General features: G+C 33.3%; 1 protein-coding gene and 1 non-coding gene across 2 annotated transcripts; both read left to right on the forward strand.

The window, feature by feature from the left end:
- Nucleotides 1-32: 32 nt before the first annotated feature.
- Nucleotides 33-17,122, forward strand: LOC138309473 (gamma-1-syntrophin-like). Its single transcript, XM_069250672.1, has 13 exons — nucleotides 33-188; nucleotides 2,903-3,049; nucleotides 3,236-3,394; nucleotides 4,903-5,026; nucleotides 6,088-6,122; nucleotides 7,014-7,256; nucleotides 8,822-8,860; nucleotides 9,118-9,234; nucleotides 10,208-10,279; nucleotides 10,862-11,014; nucleotides 12,545-12,637; nucleotides 15,065-15,172; nucleotides 15,812-17,122. The coding sequence occupies exons 1-13, from the start codon at nucleotides 180-182 to the stop codon at nucleotides 15,911-15,913; spliced, it is 1,401 nt and encodes a 466-aa protein (XP_069106773.1). The 5' UTR covers nucleotides 33-179; the 3' UTR covers nucleotides 15,914-17,122.
- Nucleotides 1,350-1,427, forward strand: Trnat-ggu (transfer RNA threonine (anticodon GGU)). Its single transcript has one exon. It is a non-coding gene; the product is annotated as a tRNA-Thr (tRNA).
- Nucleotides 17,123-24,597: the final 7,475 nt, after the last annotated feature.

The following is a 24,597-nucleotide window of genomic DNA, read 5'->3' on the forward strand; positions in this document are numbered from 1 at the left end:
TAACGCGAGATTTCACGAGAAAAAAATCGAATGCGCCACCTTCCGGCTTCTGTACTTTCGTACTTCCACATTTGAAGAGTTCTAATCAATGGACGTCAAAATCCGAAATCTCACCACCTCAACTTTTCTAATTAGTTTTAAAAACGCCATGCGACACTACCATTAGTAAGACAGCTAACATGGAAGAGGTAAAAAATATCTTTTTATGGGCAAGCATTTGTCTCCCATGATTTCACGTTTATTAACAAAATTTGACAATATTTAGCTGCAGGTTGTACCATACAAGTTGATGAAACTGCATCAGACTGTCAGTGATGTAACGTTAGATCACAGGGCCTCGTTACTATTGATGATATATATTTTACATAATGTGTGTAAATAGTTTGTTTGATTTATTAACGTCCTATTAACAGCTATAGTCATTTAAGGACGGCCTCCCATGTATGCGGTGTGTTGCGTGTATGTTGTGCGAGGTGCGTGTTTTGGGAGACTGCGGTATGTTAGTGTTGTGTCTTCTTGTATAGTGGAACTGTTGCCCTTTTTATAGTGCTATATCACTGAAGCATGCCGCCGAAGACACCAAGCAACACACCCCACCCGGTCACATTATACTGACAACGGGCGAACCAGTCGTCCCACTCCCTGTATGCTGAACGCTAAGCAGGAGCAGAAACTACCACTTTTATAGACTTTGGTGTGTCTCGGCCAGGGGACAGAACCCAGAGCCTTCCTCACAGGGGCGAACGCTCAACTCAAGGCCAAAAGTGAGGCGGTACCAAGGGAGGCATTAGGAAAGATAAAGTCAGTTAGGAAGAAGAGAAAAGATAAGATCCTAAATTTAGTCGCCTTTTACGATCATGCAATAGGGGCAGCAGGTACAATTCTAACGCCCTACCTGCAGGGCTGTGTGTAAATAGACGTGACCTATCTTATATATATCATCAATAGTAACGAGGCACTGTATGTGGTTAGATCGTTCATTTTGTTAAAATTCTATAGAAATAGAATCCTTTATTTTTTGTTGATAATTATCTTATGTCACGTTTACCAATAAAATATAGTATATATGTGAATATTGTTTAACTGTTGGTGCATGACTATCCTAGTGATACAAGAATCTTTATTTTAGGAAAGAGTTATTTTTGAACCGGTACCCCCCTCCAAAAATAATTTGTTCTTGCTTTAGTCAAGTGGCTGAAAAGGATTGTTTTTAAGGAATACCAATAAAAATTGGGACATGGCATTTTGTAGGTTAAAATGAGAACAAAAAAATTTCAAAAATACAGAAAAAATATTTAAAAACTGTTTGTATATATGTGTAGCGGGATTGGACTGGGTCGATCATCGGTGACCAGGTAGCTCAGTCGGTAGAGCACTCGGCTGGTGTTCGGAGGGTCCCGGGTTCGAATCCCGGTCTGGCCCTTACATTTTCTCCTCTCCTGTTACATATGTACCTACTTTCCTATGTCGCCTCCATACAACACTCATACATATTGCTTAGTTAGGTGATATGAAGGTTAGAACAAGCGGATGTAATCTTTTTATTAACCTTACTCTCGGCGAGATTTGAACCTACTTTTTTGACACTTACCATTGGCTCTGAAGTCTATCGTCCTAACCACTACACCACTGGGTCAATTGGCGAACCAAAGGCAAAAAATTCTGTACAAAACTAGGGCTTTAAAATTAATCCTGCTTAATTAATACAATGATAAATATGAGTGTTTTTGTTTATTGAGTACATTGGAGAACGAATGAAGAGGAGAATTCATTTGTTTCGATCCTCACCAAAAATTTGTTTTATCATAAACATCTAAAGGGGGGTTAAAAAGGAACTCTTAAACTGTCAAATAATACTGAAAGCTTTTGTTGTATGTAATAATTTGACAAAAAAAGAATAAAGAAACACAAGAAATTGGATAACAAATATAAAGCGAAAACAAAACACAAACACAAACATGCATGGTTAGAGTTAGATATATGATATAAATTTTAATATAAAATATTTAATAATATCTAAATATTTTGTATTTAGGACGCATAACGATTGTCACTAGGGTAAAAAAATATGACATTTATACATAGGATAAAAGATCTATATAAGACAGATAAAATGTAGTCAAGAGGGCGAGTGATTAGGATTCCCTACCTACAAATCCTTCTGGGAAATATTTGATGAATGAAGACGCTGTACAATCAATTGATATAACATTAAGATGAAAACAAAACATTTTGGCCAGGTTATTATTTATTCATTATAGTTAATTAGCAAATGAAAAACTGGAGAGGAGAAAATTTAGCGACTACATATATAGATCTGGATTCCAACCTGAGACCTCTGATCACTAGCCAGATGCTTCATTGATTGATCATGAGCTACATGTCAACGTGATGATCGCTCCAGTCCAATCCCACTACAATAATAATATTACATTTTATTTTCAAAATATAAATTATGCAAAAATGTTAAAATTGTTAATACAGTTCTGTATGGTTTTAAAAGTAACATTACAGTCAGGGTCACGTGCGTACCTTTTAAGTCTAATTAAAGTTTAACCAATTGAATCAAACCAAAAAGATATAAAATCTCTATTGGAGAGCCATAGCCGGCACATATTGAAGTAATTTTTATTGATTGATTTTTAAAACGAATTGTAGCATGAGTAAACAATGAACATAGTTTGTTTAGATATGATGATTTATCAATATCTCTGAAATGAAAATAGCCGGCGGCGATATCAAAGTAGACGGTTAAATTTGTCGGCTGCCGGCTTCTAATGAACACGCTGCTGTAGTGCTATTTTTTGCAATGATGCATGTATTTTGTGGCTAGCTTGCATTTGCAATCCAATCGTCAGACAGTGTTATTCATTTTATAAACGTTTACATTTCTTTTTTTAAGGTTAAAAGTGGCATGGTGACATTGAATGATGGCAAAACACGTCCACAGCCAATAAAACTACAACTGTCTAGTGACACTCTGACATTGCTGAAGGAAGAGCTTGTTCCAGTTTATCAGGAAGAAAATGCTAATGAATTAATCAGTAAGGTAAAATTATAAACATAAATCAGGGGTTTCATTATCTTACAGGAGAGGCGGTACTATTGCAATTTCAAAAATGTATGCTATCTAATGTAATTTCGCTGTTTTGCCATCTGGTGCAGTGGTTGAAGGGGCGTTTATAGGGACAGAAGCACTTATCGGGTCAAATACAGTAATTTATTTTATTTCTAGGTGAGGGAGGTTGTAATCCAGAAGAATGAGAAGTCCGGCCTTGGCATCAGTTTGAAGGGTGGAGCGGAGAATCGTCTTCCTGTGTTGGTGTCCAAGTTGGTACCCGGTCAGGCTGCAGCCCTTACAGGGGGACTGTTTGTAGGAGATGCGATTCTACAGGTAGCGAGTCTAGACAGAAAAAAAAATCTTAACATATTAATGTCAGGGATCAATCTAGGTTTTTGGAGGAAACTACTCTTTTTCAAAGTAGGGGAAAAAGTTTGAAGAAATAATGAGGAATTTAACTTTCCTTATTTCGGTCCAAAATTATATTCATTTTGATGAAAAAGTACTGTAAAACAATTAATTTCATTTTTAGATTCAGTAAAGAATGATTTTGAACTCAATGAAATTAAAATGTTGAGTTTCTCGTAAAATATGCAGTAGCTGTATGATAAATACAAAAAAATTTGCAAACATAAGTCACAGGGGAATTGTGTTACAAAAACAGCATTTTTTAGCTTCAAAGAGGGGAATTTTTTTTAATTTTCAGGGGAATTAATTTTTTTAGGGGAAGCTACCCATAAATGGTAGTAAATCAATTATCATAGCTAGATTGATCCCGAGGGACAGATGAAAAATATAGTCTTTATGGTCAAGTAGTCTTCTACAGAGATCGAATTGTGTTAAAATTGGTTATTTGGAACCTTAAGAAAGTGGTCTTATCAAGCAGGTGGTCTTTATACAGAGGTGGTCTTATCAGCAGGTGGTCTTTATACAGAGGTGGTCTCTATATACAGAGATGATCTTTATACAGAGGTGGTCTCTGGTTGCTAAGGCAGATTTAATTGTAAGTAAATAATCAATCATATACATGTATATACCATAGTGCAACTTCCACCATTCACTAATGTCTTTTGTCTGCCAATATTACTTTTAATTTTGAAAAAAAAAAAAATCTGCAAATGAAGACTTTTTTCATGGAGAATGTTAAACTTTTCATTATTGAAATTTTACTAATTTGGGCATGAAGGAGGTAGTGTTGGACCGATTTTCGATTTTTATCAATGATCAATCGATTATGAAGACTAGCGATTATGAAAGGTAATAATCGATTGTTAAAATGGGAGATAACTTGTGCTCATTTTAGACTGTTCTGAACCTTTTTTATGTAAAATTCATGTGCAAAACCACATTTCATAATGCCTTAGACATGTTAGATACACAATGATTCATATTTGAATCAAAGAAACAAAATTGCTTAAATTCATACTGTTGCTTTATCTTTCTATTTTTTTTCAGAGAAATTGAAAGTTTAATTAAATATATAAATTTAATTAAATATATAAATATCTGGAAATAGTATCCAATTATAAAATTGATAATTTGTAGGTTGTCCTTAACCGATTATCAATTATGATTTTACAACCAATTTCCTACACTAGAATGAGGTAATCCAGCTGAAATTAAATTTCGCAAAGGAGAAATGCAAGGGTTTCGAGATACCTAACGACCTGGATAAAGTATGATTTATCATTAATGAGTCCCACCTTCCGGTGATTGGCAAAATTTTAAACATTACAATCACTTGAAGGTGGTATTATCAACAGTGAAATATCCTTAACCTGTATCTCGAAACTCCTGGTGAATTTATTGTACTTAAAAAAAATCCTTTATTTGTAAAACAGGTAAATGGAGAGCCATGTGACAGAGCTACCCATGATGAGGTGGTCAGTTTATTAAAATCAGCTGGGTCAGAGGTCACTCTGGTGGTCAAACACTTCAAACCTGCAGCCATATTTCTCAACAAAGGTATATAATATCTATGTGAATTTTATACATTTCTTGTAATACAAAGGTTTCAAGATCCCAAAACGACATGGGTTAAGTACAATGAACAGTCAATAATATAAGTCCTACCTTCCTGTGATTGTGACGTCACAAAATTCACATCAAAAGATGACGTCAAAATCATCGGATGATGGAACTAATTGTCAGTTAATTGTACTTTACCCACTTCGTTTTGGGATCTTGAAGCTGCCGTATCAGAAAAAGTTCGTCTGGCTTTTACTTACCTTGGTCATTTGGCAAAGTTAATGATTGACTTAAAGATGCTCCATCTCTGACAGAGCATAAATGATAGTCTTCATTTGGACAATAATTGGTGTTTAATTGTGTATATATATGCCTAATTAAAACAAAAAATATAAAAAATAATTTATTTAGCCTTCGGTGCATGCGCAATCAGTACTTCATTCCATATAGGATATAGTGCCACGGAATTTTTTTGGGATGCAATTAATTATTTTTCATATTTTTAACTTGAAGTAAAATTATATTAGAAGCTTAAACTTTTCAATGGTGGTAATGGTGTAAAGTAAGTTACTTTTGTAACCGAAGAAAAATACTAAATCGTCTCCTCCTGTTTTTGATAGTGAAAAAATACCATTTGTCAGCGGTGGAGCATCTTTAATAATAAAGAAGAAACTTTTTGATGCTCTCTCTGTCTATCAGGGTTTGCATGCTAGGTGGGGATCCCTCAACAAAATTTGTCAATGTTTTTACCAGATACAAAAGAGTAACACTTCCTTTGACTCTATACATACAGTATGTTAATAAGGGGACAAATTCATTTAAATACCAATTAGAGTAACACTTCCTTTGACTCTATACATACAGTATTGGTAATAAGGGGGACAAATTCATTTATAATAATGTATTATAGATATAATAGTCTTAAGCAGGGTATTCTTTGACCATGTTTATGATATTACAAAGTGATTCTCATTAATATGAAGGATCAAAACTTAATATCATTACATGTATGTTGCTAATGTCATACCTGAATGATGAATTTATTAATTGACTTGCAGATCAGTCTGGGGGCAATAATAACAATTCTCCAATGGTAAGTACATATCCACACAACTCCGATGTCCAAATTCAAATTTAAGTTTTCAGTGTATATTACAATTGTAACTTGTCTTTGATATTGCACTACATGTAATTTCTATAATTTACAGTATGCAAAGTATGCGGTAGAATTCTTTTTATCCTTTTTATGTTTAATAAAAATTTCTAAATTATTGGATATAAATGGATATGACAGATTGAAATTATCAAACTGTTGGTGAGATAAGTACTCTCTACATGAATTTATAATTCCCTGGTAAGTTACAAAGTTAGTATTAACATTAAATTTTTCTGTAAATTCATGGAAATGTGTAAAAAACTTAATGAGTATGGACATTTCAAAAGGTCATGAAGAAAAATAACATTGTTCTTTCACCAATTTTTATAAAATACCATTTTCCTATTTACAACTTGTTTACAACTATTGAAATTGTAAGACATTACACACACATATATTTTAAATCAATAATTGCAAAACAGTAAATTGTGAAATTTTACAACAGCGAAATTTTACAACTTTACAATAACTGTTGATTTCCTTATCATTCTAGTTTTTGATTTTTTGATCATTTTACCATTCAAACTTAAATATGAGCAAAGTTAATGATACATTATCTGGTTAAAATATTGTCAGTGGACTGATTACATATTACTCTGTATTCCGTCTTTGCATATTGCAGAGTTAGCTCCCTTTCAGGTAGGTATCGATTGATACATCATTATTTTGTGAGCGCAATTCACGTAATTTTTTCCGAAAAGTATGATGTTACGCTCGCAAACACATGATGTCACGATTGATACCTACCCGCAAGAGCAGATAACTCTGTAATATGCAAAGACAGAATAGTGAATATCCAAGTGTTCTGATCCAATTGACTTGTTACAGGAGGAGGACCCGTCCCAGTTTCCGCGTCTCGAGCGTCAGTGGTCTGTGTATGTCTCTATACCTCTCCTATTCGCCTATCTCACTCGTTACTGTCCTGGTACCGACAAACTCCGGGCGAACGCATTTGAGATCGTCAGTGTTGATGGGGCAACAACGGGAGTAATTCACTGTGACGATAGCCACTCATTGGCTGATTGGATCAGGGCAATCACCAATAATATTTCATCTCTCTTAACACAAATGGTAAGTTTTCTCTATCTGAGTATCTCACCTCTCATTGGCTGATTGGGTCAGGGCAATCACCAATAATATTTCATCCCTCTTAACACAAAGAGTAAGTTTTCTCTATCTGAGTATCTCACCTCTCATTGGCTGATTGGATCAGGGCAATCACCAATAATATTTCATCTCTCTTAACACAAATAGTAAGTTTTCTCTATCTGAGTATCTCACCTCTCATTGGCTGATTGGATCAGGGCAATCACCAATAATATTTCATCTCTCTTAACACAAAGAGTAAGTTTTCTCTATCTCACCTCTCATTGGCTAATTGGATCAGGGCAATCACCAATAACATTTCATCTCTCTTAACACAAATGATGAGTATTTCTCCTGATGTCACTTTCATTAAAGTGAATAGTCGGGCAAAGAAAACCAGTCTAAATGCGTTCATTGGCCTTCCAAAAGTTCTCACATATTAATACGACGGTCAAGTTCTCCTTAGTTTCCCAGTTCTGACCATTAAAGTAAAGAAAAGTTGAAAGCATTGAAAGCGAGGCTGCGTGGAAATGTAACCACGGACATAGTGAGCTGGGAGGACATTTTAGAATTTCCATACTTTAAATTAATTTCTTCGTACGCAGACAGATTTTGACGAGAGATTTTATTTGTCCATTTCATAAGAAATTATACTGGATACATTCACACCATTTTTACCGACTTTAGCCATCCTTGCCCGACTGTTCACTTTAAATTGCACTATGTTTTGCTTATAAGAACATTCCTATCATCCAATACAAGGAATTTTGTGATAACATGCAGATGGTTTGACTATTTTTCCTTTTATCAATTTAATATGTAATGACAAGTTTGGAGTATTACGCACAATCTAAAGGTTTTAAATCCAGCAATTAATGAGTATCAATGGAGCCAATCAATGTTGATTTGGAAGATTTTAAAATATTGTTACAGTAGTACAATGTAATTATCAAAATATTGTTACAATAATACAATGTAATTATTGAAATATTGTTACAGTAGTACAATGTAATTATTGAAATATTGTTACAAAAATACAATGTAATTATTGAAATATTGTTACAATAATACAATGTAATTATAAAAAAATGTTACAGTAGTACAATGTAATTTTTGAAATATTGTTCCAGTACTACAATGTAATTAATGAAATATTGTTACAGTAGTACAATGTAATAATTAGAATATTGTTTAAGTAATACAATGTAATAATTAGAATATTGTTTTAAGTAATACAATGTAATAATTAGAATATTGTTTAAGTAATACAATGTAATAATTAGAATATTGTTTAAGTAATACAATGTAATAATTAGAATATTGTTTAAGTAATACAATGTAATAATTAGAATATTGTTTAAGTAATACAATGTAATAATTAGAATATTGTTTAAGTAATACAATATAATAATAAGAATATTGTTAAGTAATACAATGTAATAATTAGAATATTGTTTAAGTAATACAATGTAATAATTAGAATATTGTTTAAGTAATACAATGTAGTAATTAGAATATCGTTTAAGTAATACAATGTAATTATTTTTCAGATTAAGATGAGTAACAGATTGCTGATACCAGAAGAACAAGTATGTGACTTTATAAAGAGAAATAAAAACAATTGATTACAAGATGAATGAAACATCTTTTCAATCTTTTATAAACAGATATGTACAATGAATAGATCAAAGAATCTTGATTTCCTGTCGAGTATATATATTGTTTGTAACATAAGCAATCAATACTTTTTATTTTGACAAACAAAATTACCTATGTAATTTTTGGTTTTGTGACAGAAAGTTGTCAAGTGACCTACCTTTTGACCTTTGATTCCTACATGTTGTAGATCCTGTACATGAGCTGGACCCAGGAGAGAGTATCTCCCGCGAGACACTGGCAGGCGTGGAAACCAAAGTTCATCGCCCTCAAGGGTGCGGATGTCTGTCTGTTTGATATGCCACCTGTGAGTAAATTTTCATGGTGCAAAGGCAAATATAAAATGAGTAATGTAAGGGGCGATAACTCTGTTACGAAAAAATAACTCTAGTTGCTGTTATTTAAATGTTAACACAGCACCACAATGTTAGTAAAAAGGAAATTGAGGCATTAATTGTGCTGAAATATTGGAATCAAACAAAATCTGGCGTGATTTATTAGATTAATCAACTGAAATAGTAATGGACTATGCGAAAAATTTTTAGGGGAGGAAGTTTGTTCAAACAGTCAAAATTGACATTTTCATTTATAGTATGCAATTCATCCTAGAGAGTGAACGTTCATTGTTGACAATTGGGACTCTAAATTTAAAAGTTTTAAGTAACAATAAACAAAATAGTATTTTGGTTTTTAGAAGTATCATAAATATGACCTCAAGGAGGTGTTGGAAATAAATAGGTGATATTTGGCAGGTTTACGGTAAATTCCCAGTCTAGAAGTCTGATGCAAAGCCATATATAGTAAACAGACTGATTTTCGTGTTAGCTTTATTTCACGTGTTCATGCCTACTATAGTGGAATGCTCCATTTGATAGACCAAAATATGATATTAAGAGGAATATGATATTAACATCATAGCAATTTACTTTTGCAATTTAGAGTCATAAGGATTTGCTGTATGTTTGTCTGAAACTTTTTCGCAGCTATTTGATTTTGCAATTTATAGTAAAATAAATTTAAACCAAAATGACCTATATTGATGTTGATCGTGCAGAAAAATGAATTGGTGTATAATTAATTACTGTATCCATCTGTCTTATTTATTTTCAAGTTGAATATGTATTTATTAATCTTTGGCATGTTGATGTTCCAATGTGGTTAAACATTTTCTTTAGAAATCAAAGATGCAATTAAATGGTGTAAGTTAAGACTGTTTTACTGTCATCAAGCGAATATTTTTTCCAATATCAAAATTTGATCGGTGATTATCCTTTTTTCAGATGCAGACACGAGACTGGGTGAGATGCGACACAGTATTCAAACTCTACGAATGTATGTTTAAAGTATTAAAGGTAAGTATAAGCTGTAAAACAAATGTTACACATCACATATCCTTCTTTAATAAAATTTTACTCTGTTTTAGAAATGTTATGTGATTTTGTATTTCTGAAAAATGGATGGGTCGAAACCACAGATATTCTTTCAATATGTTATAGTAAATAAAAGACATTACATATGATTTCCTACACAAATACCTTCGATGATAATCCTTCGTTGCATATTCCGAATTTGCATATCACAGAGTTATCTGCACTTGCGGGTAGGTATTGATTGTGACATCATGTGTTTGAGAGCGTAACGTCATACTTTTCGGGAAAAAACAACGTGAATTGCGCTCACAACATAATGATGTAACAATCAATACTTACCCGCAAGGGAGCTAACTCTGTAATATGCAAAGATGGAATTGCATATAACAGTTTTTTCCCATATTTTGAGAATGACTAGTGTTGTTGTTATCTCTGTATTGTATGATATTTTGCTTACAAACACATGATGTCATTATCAATACCTTCCCACAAGGGCAGATAACTCTGTAATATGCAAATAAAGAATACACTAAGTCTATTTAAGGCTCCTTTCACCTGTTTCAGGACTCTGAGTTGCTAGATGACCGTCAGCACTCTTGTACCATACAGACAGGTACAGGTGAGAAGTTTTACCTGAGTACAGACAGTCGCAGCGACTTATTACACCTAGAGAAGGCATGGTACAGGTGTAACCACTACAGTATCGTTAAACTCAAGGTAAGTTTGGTACAGGTGTAACCACTACAGTATCATTAAACTCAAGGTAAGTTTGGTACAGGTGTAACCACTACAGTATTGTTAAACTCAAGGTAAGTTTGGTACAAGTGTAACCACTACAGTATTGTTAAACTCAAGGTAAGCTTGGTACAGGTGAAACCACTACAGTATCATTAAACTCAAGGTAATCTTGATACAGTTGAAACCACTACAGTATCGTTAAACTCAAGGTAATCTTGGTACAAGTGTAACCACTATAGTATTGTTAAACTCAAAGCAAGCTTGGTACAAATGTAACCACTACAGTATTGTTAAACTCAAGGTAAGCTTGGTACAGGTGTAACCACTACAGTATTGTTAAACTCAAGGTAAGCTTGGTACAGGTGTAACCACTACAGTATCGTTAAACTCAAGGTAATCTTGGTACAAGTGTAACCACTACAGTATTGTTAAACTCAAGGTAAGTTTTGTGCAGGTGTAACCACTACAGTATTGTTAAACTCAAGGTAAGCTTGGTACAAGTGTAACCACTACAGTATTGTTAAACTCAAGGTAATCTTGATACAGGTGAAACCACTACAGTATCGTTAAACTCAAGGTAAGCTTGGTATAGATGTAACCACTACAGTATCGTTAAACTCAAGGTAAGCTTGATACAGGTGTAACCACTACAGTATCCTTAAACTCAAGGTAAGCTTGGTACAGGTGTACAGTATCGTTAAACTCAAGGTTAGCTTAGTACAGGTGTAACCACTACAGTATAGTTAAACTCAAGGTAATCTTGATACAGGTATAACCACTACAGTATTGTTAAACTCCAGGTAAGCAGCTTCAACATCTTTTGTTACAGTCAAACTGGTTTATGCTATCTTTGCATATTGCACAGTTACCTCCCTTTGGGTAGGCATCCCTTGTGACTTCGTTATTTTGTGAGCGAAATTCATTTCATTAAAAGCAATGACGTTACTCTGGCAAACACATGATGTCACAATCAAACCTACCCACAAGGGCAAATAACTCTGCAAATACAGAATAAATACCTCCCAAGGGAAAAGTGGTCTTTATACAAAGGTCAAATTGTGGTATAAATAGTCATTTGGGAACATAAGAAGGTGGTCTTAATAAGCAGATGATCTTTATACAGAGGTGGTCTTCATACAGAGGTGGTCTTCATACAGAGGTCACTGAGTCAGGCTTTTTTCACTGTATTGATTAGGAAAATTAAATGTCCTCTATCAGTTTGTATATTAATGTTAGCGTACCCTGAATTGACATTGTACCCAAATTGATACCTTACTTTATAGTTTTTCTTGCAGATAGATTTTACTCTTATTTCTCAGTAATCACCCCATAGATAATCATATATTGAGTGCAGTGATAGGACTTTTCAGGCATTTGATTGACTTCTATAATGGTCCCCCATTAAATATACGGTCATTTGATATTTTTAGAGTCAAACTTTTGAGTTTATAAATCATTGAGGATCCAGAGAACTTTGTTTTGTTGGTAATTTATGTTTTGTATTTTCAGAATCGAACTTTTGGGTGTACATGGCGAGGTCGCTTGTCAGGACTGACCCTTGACCTTGAAGCAGGCTTTTCTTTATATGACAGTGAAACAAAGGTATTCATTAAAAATCTTACACTGTTTATATTTACAAAATTCATAGGTTAGAATCTTATGAAATGAAATTTCTTGATTAAAGTGTTGTTTGATTCGAGATAATATTATGGGGCCGAGTGGTTAATATGTCCCGACATGATACCACAAGCCCTCCACCTTTGGGTCTTGAGTTTGAATCCCATGTGCAGCAGTTGCCAGGTACCAATATTGCTGGTCTGTGGTCTGTGGTGTTTCTCTGGGTACTCCAGCTTTAGAGTAATTTACTTTAGATTACCCTGGCCGGTAATAGGATATTAAACAGAAAAATCTTACCAAAATCAAAATAATATCTGTCATTATGTGAACTTTATATAACTGTTGACCTTTTATATACATGTATATATGTAAGATCAACTTAAAGTGACAAACTAACTTATATTGCCATGTAATCTACGGTAGCCTTACGAAGACTTGCTAAAGTCAGATGCATTGTATGAAATTTTCTTGATGTTAGCGTTCTTATGAATTCAAAAGAAATTTGAGTTTTATAAGTAACCAAATAATGTACCTTTTATTTGGCTAAAGCATCTGGCCATGATTTATCATTAGTCAAAAGTCGACAAAGCAAAAGTCACGATAATATGTTCTTCACGCTTATATGTCGCCAACCACTAACTGCATACGAAGACTTGCTTTTAAAGTCCGATGCAGTACATGAAGTTTTCTTGGTGTTGAAATCGTTATTTCAGAAATAATTTAAATATAAAATCTATTTTAGTTATTTTAGGAAAATGAGTTATTCAACTTATTGTTCTTGAAACAACTTTAAATATCATGAAATAAATACGGTATACCATATATATGTTTAACTCCAAAATTGAACACGGCACAATTAATATACTAAATTCAATATTTAAATGAAAAACCAATTTCTTTATTCCTTTGTTTGAGTCCTTCATTCACAGCATCTGTGAGTGGCCTTGGCACTTTGATTTGTGAAACAGACTAGCCATTTGCCTGCGTTTGTATAAGGTAATAAGGTACATGTATCTCATGAAAGAGGAAAGGTGTTCTATCTTATATCAAAGATTCAAATCTATATAACTATATAAATCAATATATATTGGTAAGTGACTACTTTTAAGCAGGAATTTAATTATTTACCTGACGGTCACTCAGGTATGACCAAGTCTGACCAAGGTGTGAAATCAGGAAAGTTGGCGAAGGTAGAATTATGTTCACTTAGACGGTTGGCTAGACTGGAATGAACCATTCGTAATAGGCCTACGTGTTAATCCATATACAGACACATACAGTACAACAAAATAGAACTCACGATCACAAACAAATAAACAATGGAATCTGCCAGTATTGCGACGATCAGTATGCCTTGAGTTATCTTTGGGTAAACATGTCGGTATTAGTGTAGTTAAAACAAAACAAAACAACATCTATTACATGTAGCTAAAAAGGATACCATAACTCAAAACTCTGAGACTTGAGATCGAAAAACTCCGGAACTGAAGTGACCCCTGTTGTCCTCTCACTGAAACGAATCGAATACGCCGATAATGATTTCCGCCTGGCGTGTCATGGTGGCCGATATAAACACAGTCTCATGGGATGGTAGCGTTCTGGGATTCGTTGAACTGAACTGTGAATTGTTTATTTAGTTTAAAACATAGATAGTTTACTTCTAAACAAATATGATCATCTTAATGCTAACAAAGTGTTTTTGAACTGTACAGCCATACAGATGTATCAATAATAATTCGTGGAGATTAACTTTCGCGATTTTTAGTCTAGTAAATCACACGCGAATAAAAGTTGGCTAACAGTATTGACCGAGTCTAGAGACTGAGGTCAATAGCTTTTGTTAGTTATGAAAAAGTTGGTGATGGAAGTTGACAATATTATTTGCGAGTATTTTGTACTACATGTATTAACCTGTGTAACTTCCATATTAAAATTTTTGACAACACACTGAAGGTTGATCTTGATTATTTAATGTTAAGGTTCTTCAGAAAATTGCGGAAAACCCCGGTCACACCAGCTGTCTCTCTGTTAGCATTCTTTCCTGCCAATCCTTTGTCATCAGTCGTCAGGCCTTAGTATCATGAAATAGTCTTAAGTTTAGACTTAGCCAATCAAAAACAACGTAACAAAAAGTTTTGTCATATTTAATTGGCTAAGTCCAAACTTAAGTTTAAGATTGTTTTCATGATCCTGGAGCTTGTTTCATCAAATTTGAAGAAATGGTTCCAGCTGTCGTGTGCTATTTCTGATAAAATTCACTTAACATTTTGCAATTTGATTTCTTTGTGGGTTTTGGTTTGGCCCAACATCCTTGGTCCCTTACTATTGAGATAAAGGGAAGAGATATTAGCTGCATCAGAAAAGATCTCCAAGGCAACTTTGTCTTCATCAACAAAATGTTTTCTGTTCCAGAGTTACAAGTGGGTCTACAAGTTTTCTAGATTAAAGGGATCGTCTGACGATGGTAAAACCAAACTCAAGTTACATTTTAGTACAGAGAATTCTGGTGTTGAAGTACGGGTAAGTGTAATTATCATCAGCTTGTTTAAGTTGTGTAAAGATCTATTTTTGTTCCCTTGTAGGTATATCACTTAGATTTTGCAGTTTTTTTGTGAGCTTATCTTTTAAGGTTATGATGGCATCCAAAGCAGAGTTCTTGTTCGTTGTAAAAATACTATGGAATAATAATATATGGTTTGTTACATCAAATCTGTTATTAGTCCCCTGGCAGTGAAACCGGAGGGGACTTTTAGTGTTTGTCCTGTCTGTCTGTTTGTCTGTCTGTCTGTCCATCTGCCCGTCTGTCCGGATTTGGTTTCCAGATGATAACTTGAGAATGAATTGATAGATTTTGACCAAACTTCACACAATGGTATCATAGGAGGCGACACAGCTTGGGATTGAATTTGGGGTTGAAAAGTCAACTACAAAGGCCACTGTTACTAAAATTAAATTGTTTCACAAATTTTATGTTCCTAGACGGTAATTTGAGAAGACATCAACAGAATTTGCTCAAACATCATACAATGATAGCATAACTAAGCAATAATAACTTGATAGATTAGAAATATAATTGACGGCAGGGGATGTGTGTTGCTTGCAACATTTACTGTAAGCTTGTTATTTTTGAAGTTGATGCTATTTTATTTCCCTTTGCAGGAGGTGGAATGTACCAATCTACAAACACTGTTGTTTTGTATCCACGCTTTCCTGTCGGCCAAACTTGCCTCTGTAGATCCGGCCTTTCTCACTAACTACTGACGACATCATCAACTCATGGAATCCCACCACCGACGACTAAATGACACATATATCTCTATATTTGCTGAGTAAGCTTACCAAGAGACATCTTGGCTTAGTGGTTAAGGTATCTGAATTTCTACAAGTTGGCCTTTACCAAACAGAAGGGTCATCTCGGCTGTGTGGTTAAGGTGTCTGACTTTCTACCAATTTGCTCTTTACCAAACAGAAGGGGCATCTTGGCTGCGTGGTTAAGGTGTCGGATTTTCTACCAATTTGCTCTTTACCAAACAGAAGGGCATCTTAGCTCAGTGGTTAAGGTGTCTGACTGTCTACAATCTGCTCTTTACCAAAGAGAAGGGGTATCATGGCTGTATGGTTAAGGTATCTGACTTTCTACAAGTTGCCATTTACCAAACAGAAGGGGCATCTTGGCTGCATGGTTAAGGTATCTGACTTTCTACAAGTTGCCATTTACCAAACAGAAGGTGTATCTTGGCTGTGTGGTTAAGGTATCTGATATTCTCCCCACACCTGGCCTTGTTTGTAAGGTCTATGTAGGGTTATTGGTGGGTTCTAGGTGTTATTTGTGATTCCCACTAACCTGGCCTTGTTTGTAAGGTCTATGTAGGGTTATTGGTGGGTTCTAGCTATAATTTGGTGATTCACCTTAACCTGGCCTTGTTTGTAAGGTCTATGTAGGGTTATTGGTGGGTTCTAGCTATAATTTGGTGATTTACCTTAACTTCCTGCGTAGCCAAAACCTGATAACCCTTTAATGAAATACCATAGATATCTATAAGGCATAAAACACATACTAATAACCAAGTATAATGAAATCTCTATAAATTTTCATATGTACCGGTATAAGGACTGAAGGAATATAAAGACAAGAAAAATTTAATTAGCAGGAAGAAACAATAGGTTTGTTTTGAGACACCAAAACGGCTTGATGAGAGTATCATTTACTGTTGATTAGTCCTGATGGTTGCGACATTTTTTGACGTGATTTTTGTGATGTAACAATCATTAGAAGGTGGAATTAATCGACGGTTAATACATGTACAGAGGACTCCACATAATCGAATAACAGTTATTTGAATATTTCGGTTATTTGCATAAAATTCTGCGGTCCCGATTTTTTCCTTCTTTATCTTTGTTTTTCAACTTTGTGTATTTGAATAGACTTTTACATGACCTCCGGTTATTCGAATAAAATATTTGGGAAATTCTAAAAATAAAATAGAATATTTTTCAATTTTGCAATATATATTTTTAGCGAAATTCGTTGATATATGTTTCAAGATATTTCGTTTTTACTAGAAATCAGTATGGTGACAGATTAACGTTATGGTATGGCTTGTTATTTTATGCATGAATCTGCAAAGGTATTCGACGCTGTTACGATCTACATCAGCAGGGTAGATCTTAGTACTGTAGTACTTAACCCACATCGTTTTGGAATCTACAAACTATCCTAATGTTTCTAATTTTTTTCGCTTCCCATTACGCCCCGTTTTGTCACATCAGGCATTGATATGTAGAGGTAGGGGCATCATATTGCATTTTATAAAAAAATCTTAAATACGCGACTTATATCCAGATAATAGATAGCTGAGCCAAGCGTATAGAACAGAGTAGAAAGGCAGACTAGTCTCCAAGGTATTTCTGTTAAATGGTTAAAATTGTGTGTGTTCATTGTTACATGTTAAAGTTAAATATTGACAACCGTTGTTATGGAAACAATTTTGTAGTTTGTTCTTTTTGTGCCATATTCATTGCAATGGTTAAACAAGATTTTATAAAGATAATATATTTGTTGTTTCTAATGTTAAAGTTTTCACCTTCTCAACTAGAATTTAAATCTGTATTGTGAATCAACTTAATTTTGTGTTTTTATTCCTACCTTTTTTTAGGTGAAATTAAGTTTCACAATCAGACATCTGGAGTTCTATGTTATGGTTGAAACTGTATCATAAAAAAATTCAGCGATTTATTTTGAAATTTTTGTATCACCTGTGAAATCTATGAAATTTCATTGCACGCGAATATAAGTTGGTTCACAGCATCGTTATTCACGCGTTAATGATTAATTAAAATTGATACTCTTATTGTATTTGATAAATTGAGTGACTCATGTGATGTGATCTTGATGTGTTGGATGATGTTTGTTTTTTTGTGACGAGTAGACTAGATCTACAAAATGGCTGTGATAATCAATCATCAGTAGGTATAGGTTGTTCCCTTTGTACATGTACAATTCTATTTAAAACTTAATTTCTTGGTTTTTTTTTAACTTCATTATCTCAAAGATGAAAAAGAAATTTTGAAAATTAAAAAGTCTCATTTAAGTTTACACTTGTTATTTTAGAGATAATTTTTTATGTGTATACTGTGTAGCCATTTACTTCTGCAGGAAAGATATTTTTGCGATTTCACAGGTCATTATTATGGCTGCGAAAATTTGATCAACATCACTTGAGAAATGTATGATTGATTATGAAATGGTACACAATTATGTCCATCTTATATATATATCTTTTCAACATATATCCTGTGATTATTCTGATGTGTAACTTTGCTAAACCGGCAATTAAAAATTCAATTTTCACATGTTCTTCACAATATAATAATGCATCTTGAAGGAGAATTTAAAGATTGAACATCCATCTGGTACGTAATCTTTATCATTGACCTGTCTTAAGTGACCAACTATCTTAAGCGACTTCTATTGGAAGGCTTCTTAAGACATGTTTGACTGCATTCCATCTTTGCATATTACAGAGTTAGCTTCCGTGTGGGTTGTTATAGATTGTTACGTCATTATTTGGGAGAACAATTCACATCATTTTCACCAAAACGTATGACATTATGCTTGCAAACACATGACATCAATCAATACCTACCTGCAAGGGCAGATAACTCTATAATATGCAAATATAGAATACCCTTATGACCAAATGAAGAAACTAAAATAAAAATTTCAAATGTGATTTTAAGATAAATTTCCAAAAAAGTAAACCTCCGAAAATAACTGGTTATACAATATACTGTGTACCATCAAAACATTTCGTAAATTTTTTTAGATCTGATGTCAAAACATAGATTATACATGTATATAAATAAGCCCACCATCTTCATCTTCATTTGCAAAATCATTGCTAGCTTTATATAGAAGCTTGTTTTTGAAGTATATTTATTTCATATATGACTCCATTTAAGAATACTCAATATTGAAAAATGTATATTTAATATATGTTATGTACCTTTTTGCATGCATATGATACCCATGAAATCCCTTTTAAACAAGTTTGTAGATAATATGAGAGGTCCATCATATTCTTTATTCCACTTTCGCGATTTGTAATATATATTATCTCTAGTTTGTTCAAATAATCATGCTTAATTCAAGTGCATTTTTTACCATGTACATAATATACAAATATACATGTATCATTTTTACTCGCAAGATACAAGGAAATTGTATAGGCAATCTTAATTTTTTTTAAAAATTTAAATTTGGTAAACTGTAATTATTTTTTCATTATTCTCTTTATTATGAATGGATTTTTTACCCTTCAAAATTATATACAGAGCTCCCTCAAATTATTAGCACCTGATAACATCACCACCCCTTCATACTACTGAACCCTCTGAACAAATTTTTACACTACATAATTCCACCTTCACCCCTGTTAGACACATTTGAACGTTTCTAATTCAAAGAATGGAAGAGTTCATTATGAATTTTCAGGGGTGAATGAGTTAGAGAGTGTGCTACCATTTATCCCAAATATCTTGAAAAATGTCTCAATTTTATTGACAAAGAGTAACTGTTCATTCTGCTATTCTGCATTTGCATATTATAGTTATTTGTCCATATGTGAGTAGGTATTGATTGTGACGTAATGTGTTTCCAAGTGTAACGTCATACATTTGGAGAAAATGATGTGAATAGTGCTCACAAAGTAATGATGTCGCAATGGATACCTACCCATAAAGGGAGCTTACTCTGTAATATTCAGAGACGGAATAAAGACAAACAGGGATTTTTGTTCTAAAACCGCCTTGAGGGTTGGCTGTGTTCTTTGGCAGACATCATTTATTAGCATTGAGCTTTTCATCTTCAAATTTACCTCCTATACTTCTTCCAAATCAATATTAAGTACCGGGTATATGATTTTGATTTTTAAAGATGCTCCACCGCCGACAGAGCATAAATGATAATTACTCATTTGAGCAATAATTGATTTTTAATCGTGTATATATATGCCTGATTAACACAAAAAATAAAATATCAAATAATTCATTTAGCCTTTTGTGCATGCGCAATCAGTACTTCATTCCATTTAGGATATTCCGGGATGAATTTAATTATTTTTCATATTTTTAACTTTAAGCAAAATTAGAAGCTCAAACTTTTCAATGGTGGTAATGGTGTAAAGTAAGTAACTTTTGTAACTGAAGAAAAATACTAAAAAATACTATTTGTCAGCAGTGGAGCATCTTTAAATATCAAAACATTCATAAAGCTCTAAGTATTGGGAAATTATTAATCTTATGGTATTCAATAGAGTTAGTACAAAATCACCAAGTTCCATAAAGTTATCTAGTCTAGAAATATACTCAGTTTTTATCATTAAACATTGGCAATAATTTTGTTTTTCTCATCTGTAACATTTATAAGTCATTATGCAATAAATTGTTTAGATTGTTAACGTCATTATTTGGGAGAACAATTCACATCATTTTTCACCAAAACGTATGACATTCAGTGACATCACAATCAATACCTACCTGCAAGGGCAGAAAATTCTATAATATGCAAATATGGAATACCCTTATGGCCAAATGAAGAAATAAAATAAAAATTTCAAATGTGATTTTAAGATTAATTTCCAAAAAAGTAAACCTCCGAAAATAACTGGTTATACAATATACTGTGTACCATCAAAACATTTCGTAAATTTTTTAGATCTGATGTCAAAACATAGATTATACATGTATATAAATAAGCCCACCATCTTCATCTTCATTTGCAAAATCATTGCTAGCTTTATATAGAAGCTTGTTTTTGAAGTATATTTATTTCATATATGACTCCATTTAAGAATACTCAATATTGAAAATGTATATTTAATATATGTTATGTACCTTTTTGCATGCATATGATACCCATGAAATCCCTTTTAAACAAGTTTGTAGATAATATGAGAGGTCCATCATATTCTTTTATTCCAATTTCGCGATTTGTAATATATATATTATCTCTAGTTTGTTCAAATGATCATGCTTAATTCAAGTGCATTTTTTTACCATGTACATAATATACAAATATACATGTATAATTTTTACTCGCAAGATACAAGGAAATTGTATTGGCAATCTTAAATTTTTTTAAAAATTTAAATTTGGTAAACTGTAATTATTTTTTTCATTATTCTCTTTATTATTAATGGATTTTTTACCCTTCAAAATGATATACAGAGCTCCCTCAAATTATTAGCACCTGATAACATCACCACCCCTGCATACTACTGAACCCTCTGAACAAATTTCTACACTACATAATTCCACCTTCACCCCTGTAGACACATTTGAACATTTCTAATTCAAAGACTGGAAGAGTTCATTATGAATTTTCAGGGGTGAATGAATTAAAGAGTGTGCTACCATTTATCTCAAATATCTTGAAAAATGTCTCAATTTTATTGCCAAAGAGTAACTGTTTCATTCTGCTATTCTACATTTGCATATTATAGTTATTTGTCCATATGTGAGTAGGTATTGATTGTGACGTAATGTGTTTCCAAGTGTAACGTCATACATTTGGAGAAAATGATGTGAATAGTGCTCACAAAGTAATGATGTCGCAATGGATACCTACCCATAAAGGGAGCTTACTCTGTAATATTCAGAGACGGAATAAAGACAAACAGGGATTTTTGTTCTAAAACCGCCTTGAGGGTTGGCTGTGTTCTTTGGCAGACATCATTTATTAGCATTGAGCTTTTCATCTTCAAATTTACCTCCTATACTTCTTCCAAATCAATATTAAGTACCGGGTATATGATTTTGATTTTTAAAGATGCTCCACCGCCGACAGAGCATAAATGATAATTACTCATTTGAGCAATAATTGATTTTTAATCGTGTATATATATGCCTGATTAACACCAAAAAATAAAATATCAAATAATTCATTTAGCCTTTTGTGCATGCGCAATCAGTACTTCATTCCATTTAGGATATTCCGGGATGAATTGAATTATTTTTCATATTTCTAACTTTAAGCAAAATTAGAAGCTCAAACTTTTCAATGGTGGTAATGGTGTAAAGTAAGTAACTTTTGTAACTGAAGAAAAATACTAAAAAATACTATTTGTCAGCAGTGGAGCATCTTTAAATATCAAAACATTCATAAAGCTCTAAGTATTGGGAAATTATTAATCTTATGGTATTCAATAGAGTTAGTACAAAATCACCAAGTTCATAAACTTATCTAGTCTAGAAATATACTCAGTTTTTATCATTAAACATTGGCAATAATTTTGTTTTTCTCATCTGTAACATTTATAAGTCATTATGCAATAAATATGTTTTAGCTAATTAAAAGTTTTCAGTGTTTTTATTTTGAAAGCAATTTTGGATTTAACAAGAGATCCCAGAGGGATCTTGGCACCCATTAAAGAATTATCTATGTCTGACAATGGAAAGAGGGATCTATTCTCTGCTTTTCAAACTTTTTCAAACATACTGCAATTAAAATTTGAGTCAGGTCGCTTTAGTACTTTCTGAGAAATAGCGGTAACAATCTTCAACTTACCAAATTACAAGATGTCGCCGTATCAGCCAACATGGTCACTGTTCAGTCCCAAAATGCAATATGCGAAACTAAAGCCCTAGGGGAACCTGGATTTGAAATTTGAGATAGATTTCTTCAGCACTTTATGAGAAATAGTGATAATAAACTTTAACTATCAAAATCCAAGATGGCTGGCTGGTGGCCATCTTGTTGACCATCTGATGATGGTGGGATAAAAAAGCTGATATAACATCTGAATAATTCGGTCTAATTTCCATAGAACAGCTTCTGTTTCAGCTGGAATAAGGATACAAGAAATGTTTCAAGAGTTATCTCCCCTGTTAAAAACCTTGATTTGTGGTAACTTTCATAATTTCTCTCAATATGCAAATGAATTATTACCAATTCTTGACGTGGAAATGTTCTGATAAGTACTTTACTCTAGCAGTCTATCACAGCACTTAAAATAGTAAGATAATTCTAGTTACTTGGTACAATGGATACTGTTGCCAGCAAAGCAGTCCTTCCATTTTTGGGTTCAAGGGTTGTATGTTAACTACCATATTCTTATTAATTGAATAATAAATGGTGGATTGGATTATCCTTGGGATCTGGGTCACAAGGGTACTATATATGTGTCATTTCAAGTATGTCGCACAATTAAAATATCTAATTTATATTTTTATTGTTAAAATATTTGTAATGGTTTAACTAAGTAAGGTAGTACTTCTTGGTATTTCCATAGAGCAAGGTTGATAATGAAGTGTCCCACCCTACCACTAACCCCTGTCAACTTTGGATTTGATATATAATATTTTGGTAATATAAATTATGTGGTAAAAAGTAATTTGCATATTAAGTCATGTTTAGAAAAAGGGGAGTTAACTACAAATATTCACTCTGGTATAATGATGTAAAGTGAAGATGATAATACCTATTTATACTTATGTCATCTTTGGGTAATAGTGTGAATATTAATCTACATAAATACTTATTTAAATTAAATGGTATTGAATTTATCAACATTACAATTTACTAAAGGTGTAATTTTGAAAGTGCACTCGATGTAATAAAAACACCACAAATCGTCAAATTTACAAAGGGGAAATAACTATTAAGATGCAATTTTCCTATGCAAGGTCATAAAATTTTGCTCACAAGATTTAAACTTACTTCTTTCACACTTCATAAAAACAAGAGGCCCAGAGGGCCTGTATCGCTCACTTGGTTATTGTAATGCCAAGCAATGTTCTGATTACAGGATCATTGTTTCTTTTCTGAAGGAATTTAAGATTTATCTCTAATTTCCCTAATTGGGACCCATTCTTTCTGCTCTAGGGGGTCAAAGCCAAAATTTATGCAAACAAAATTAATGTTCCCCTTCCGTAAATGATGTTTCTGGTCAAATTTGGTTATATTCCATGCAGAACTCTATGACTAGTAGCGATTTAAAGGTTTTTACTCTATTTACCCTATTGGCCCTGCCCCTCCTGCCCCTGGGTCTGAGCCAAAATTTATAAAAATTCTGTTCATCTTCCCCCACGGATGTTTCTAGCCAAATTTGATTACATTCCATTCAAAACTCTATGACTAGTAGCGATTTAAAGGATTTACCTCTATTTCCCGATTGGGCCCCGCACCTCCTTCCCCCGGGGGTTCAGAGCCAAAGTTTATATGTGTTTCCCCTTGTTTCTGGACAAATTTGGTTACATTCCATGCAGAACTCTATGATGAGTAGCGATTTAAAGGAAATGTTATGGACAGACAGACGACGGATGCCGCACCATGACATAAGCTCACCGGCCCTTCGGGCAAGGTGAGGTACAAACAAGATTGTTTTCCTGATAGCTGTTTTATCCGAATTTACCAATCTTTTATTAACATGCACTTTGCATCTTGA

This window comes from Argopecten irradians, chromosome 15 (assembly GCF_041381155.1).
Source record: "Argopecten irradians isolate NY chromosome 15, Ai_NY, whole genome shotgun sequence".
NCBI lineage: Eukaryota > Metazoa > Mollusca > Bivalvia > Pectinida > Pectinidae > Argopecten > Argopecten irradians.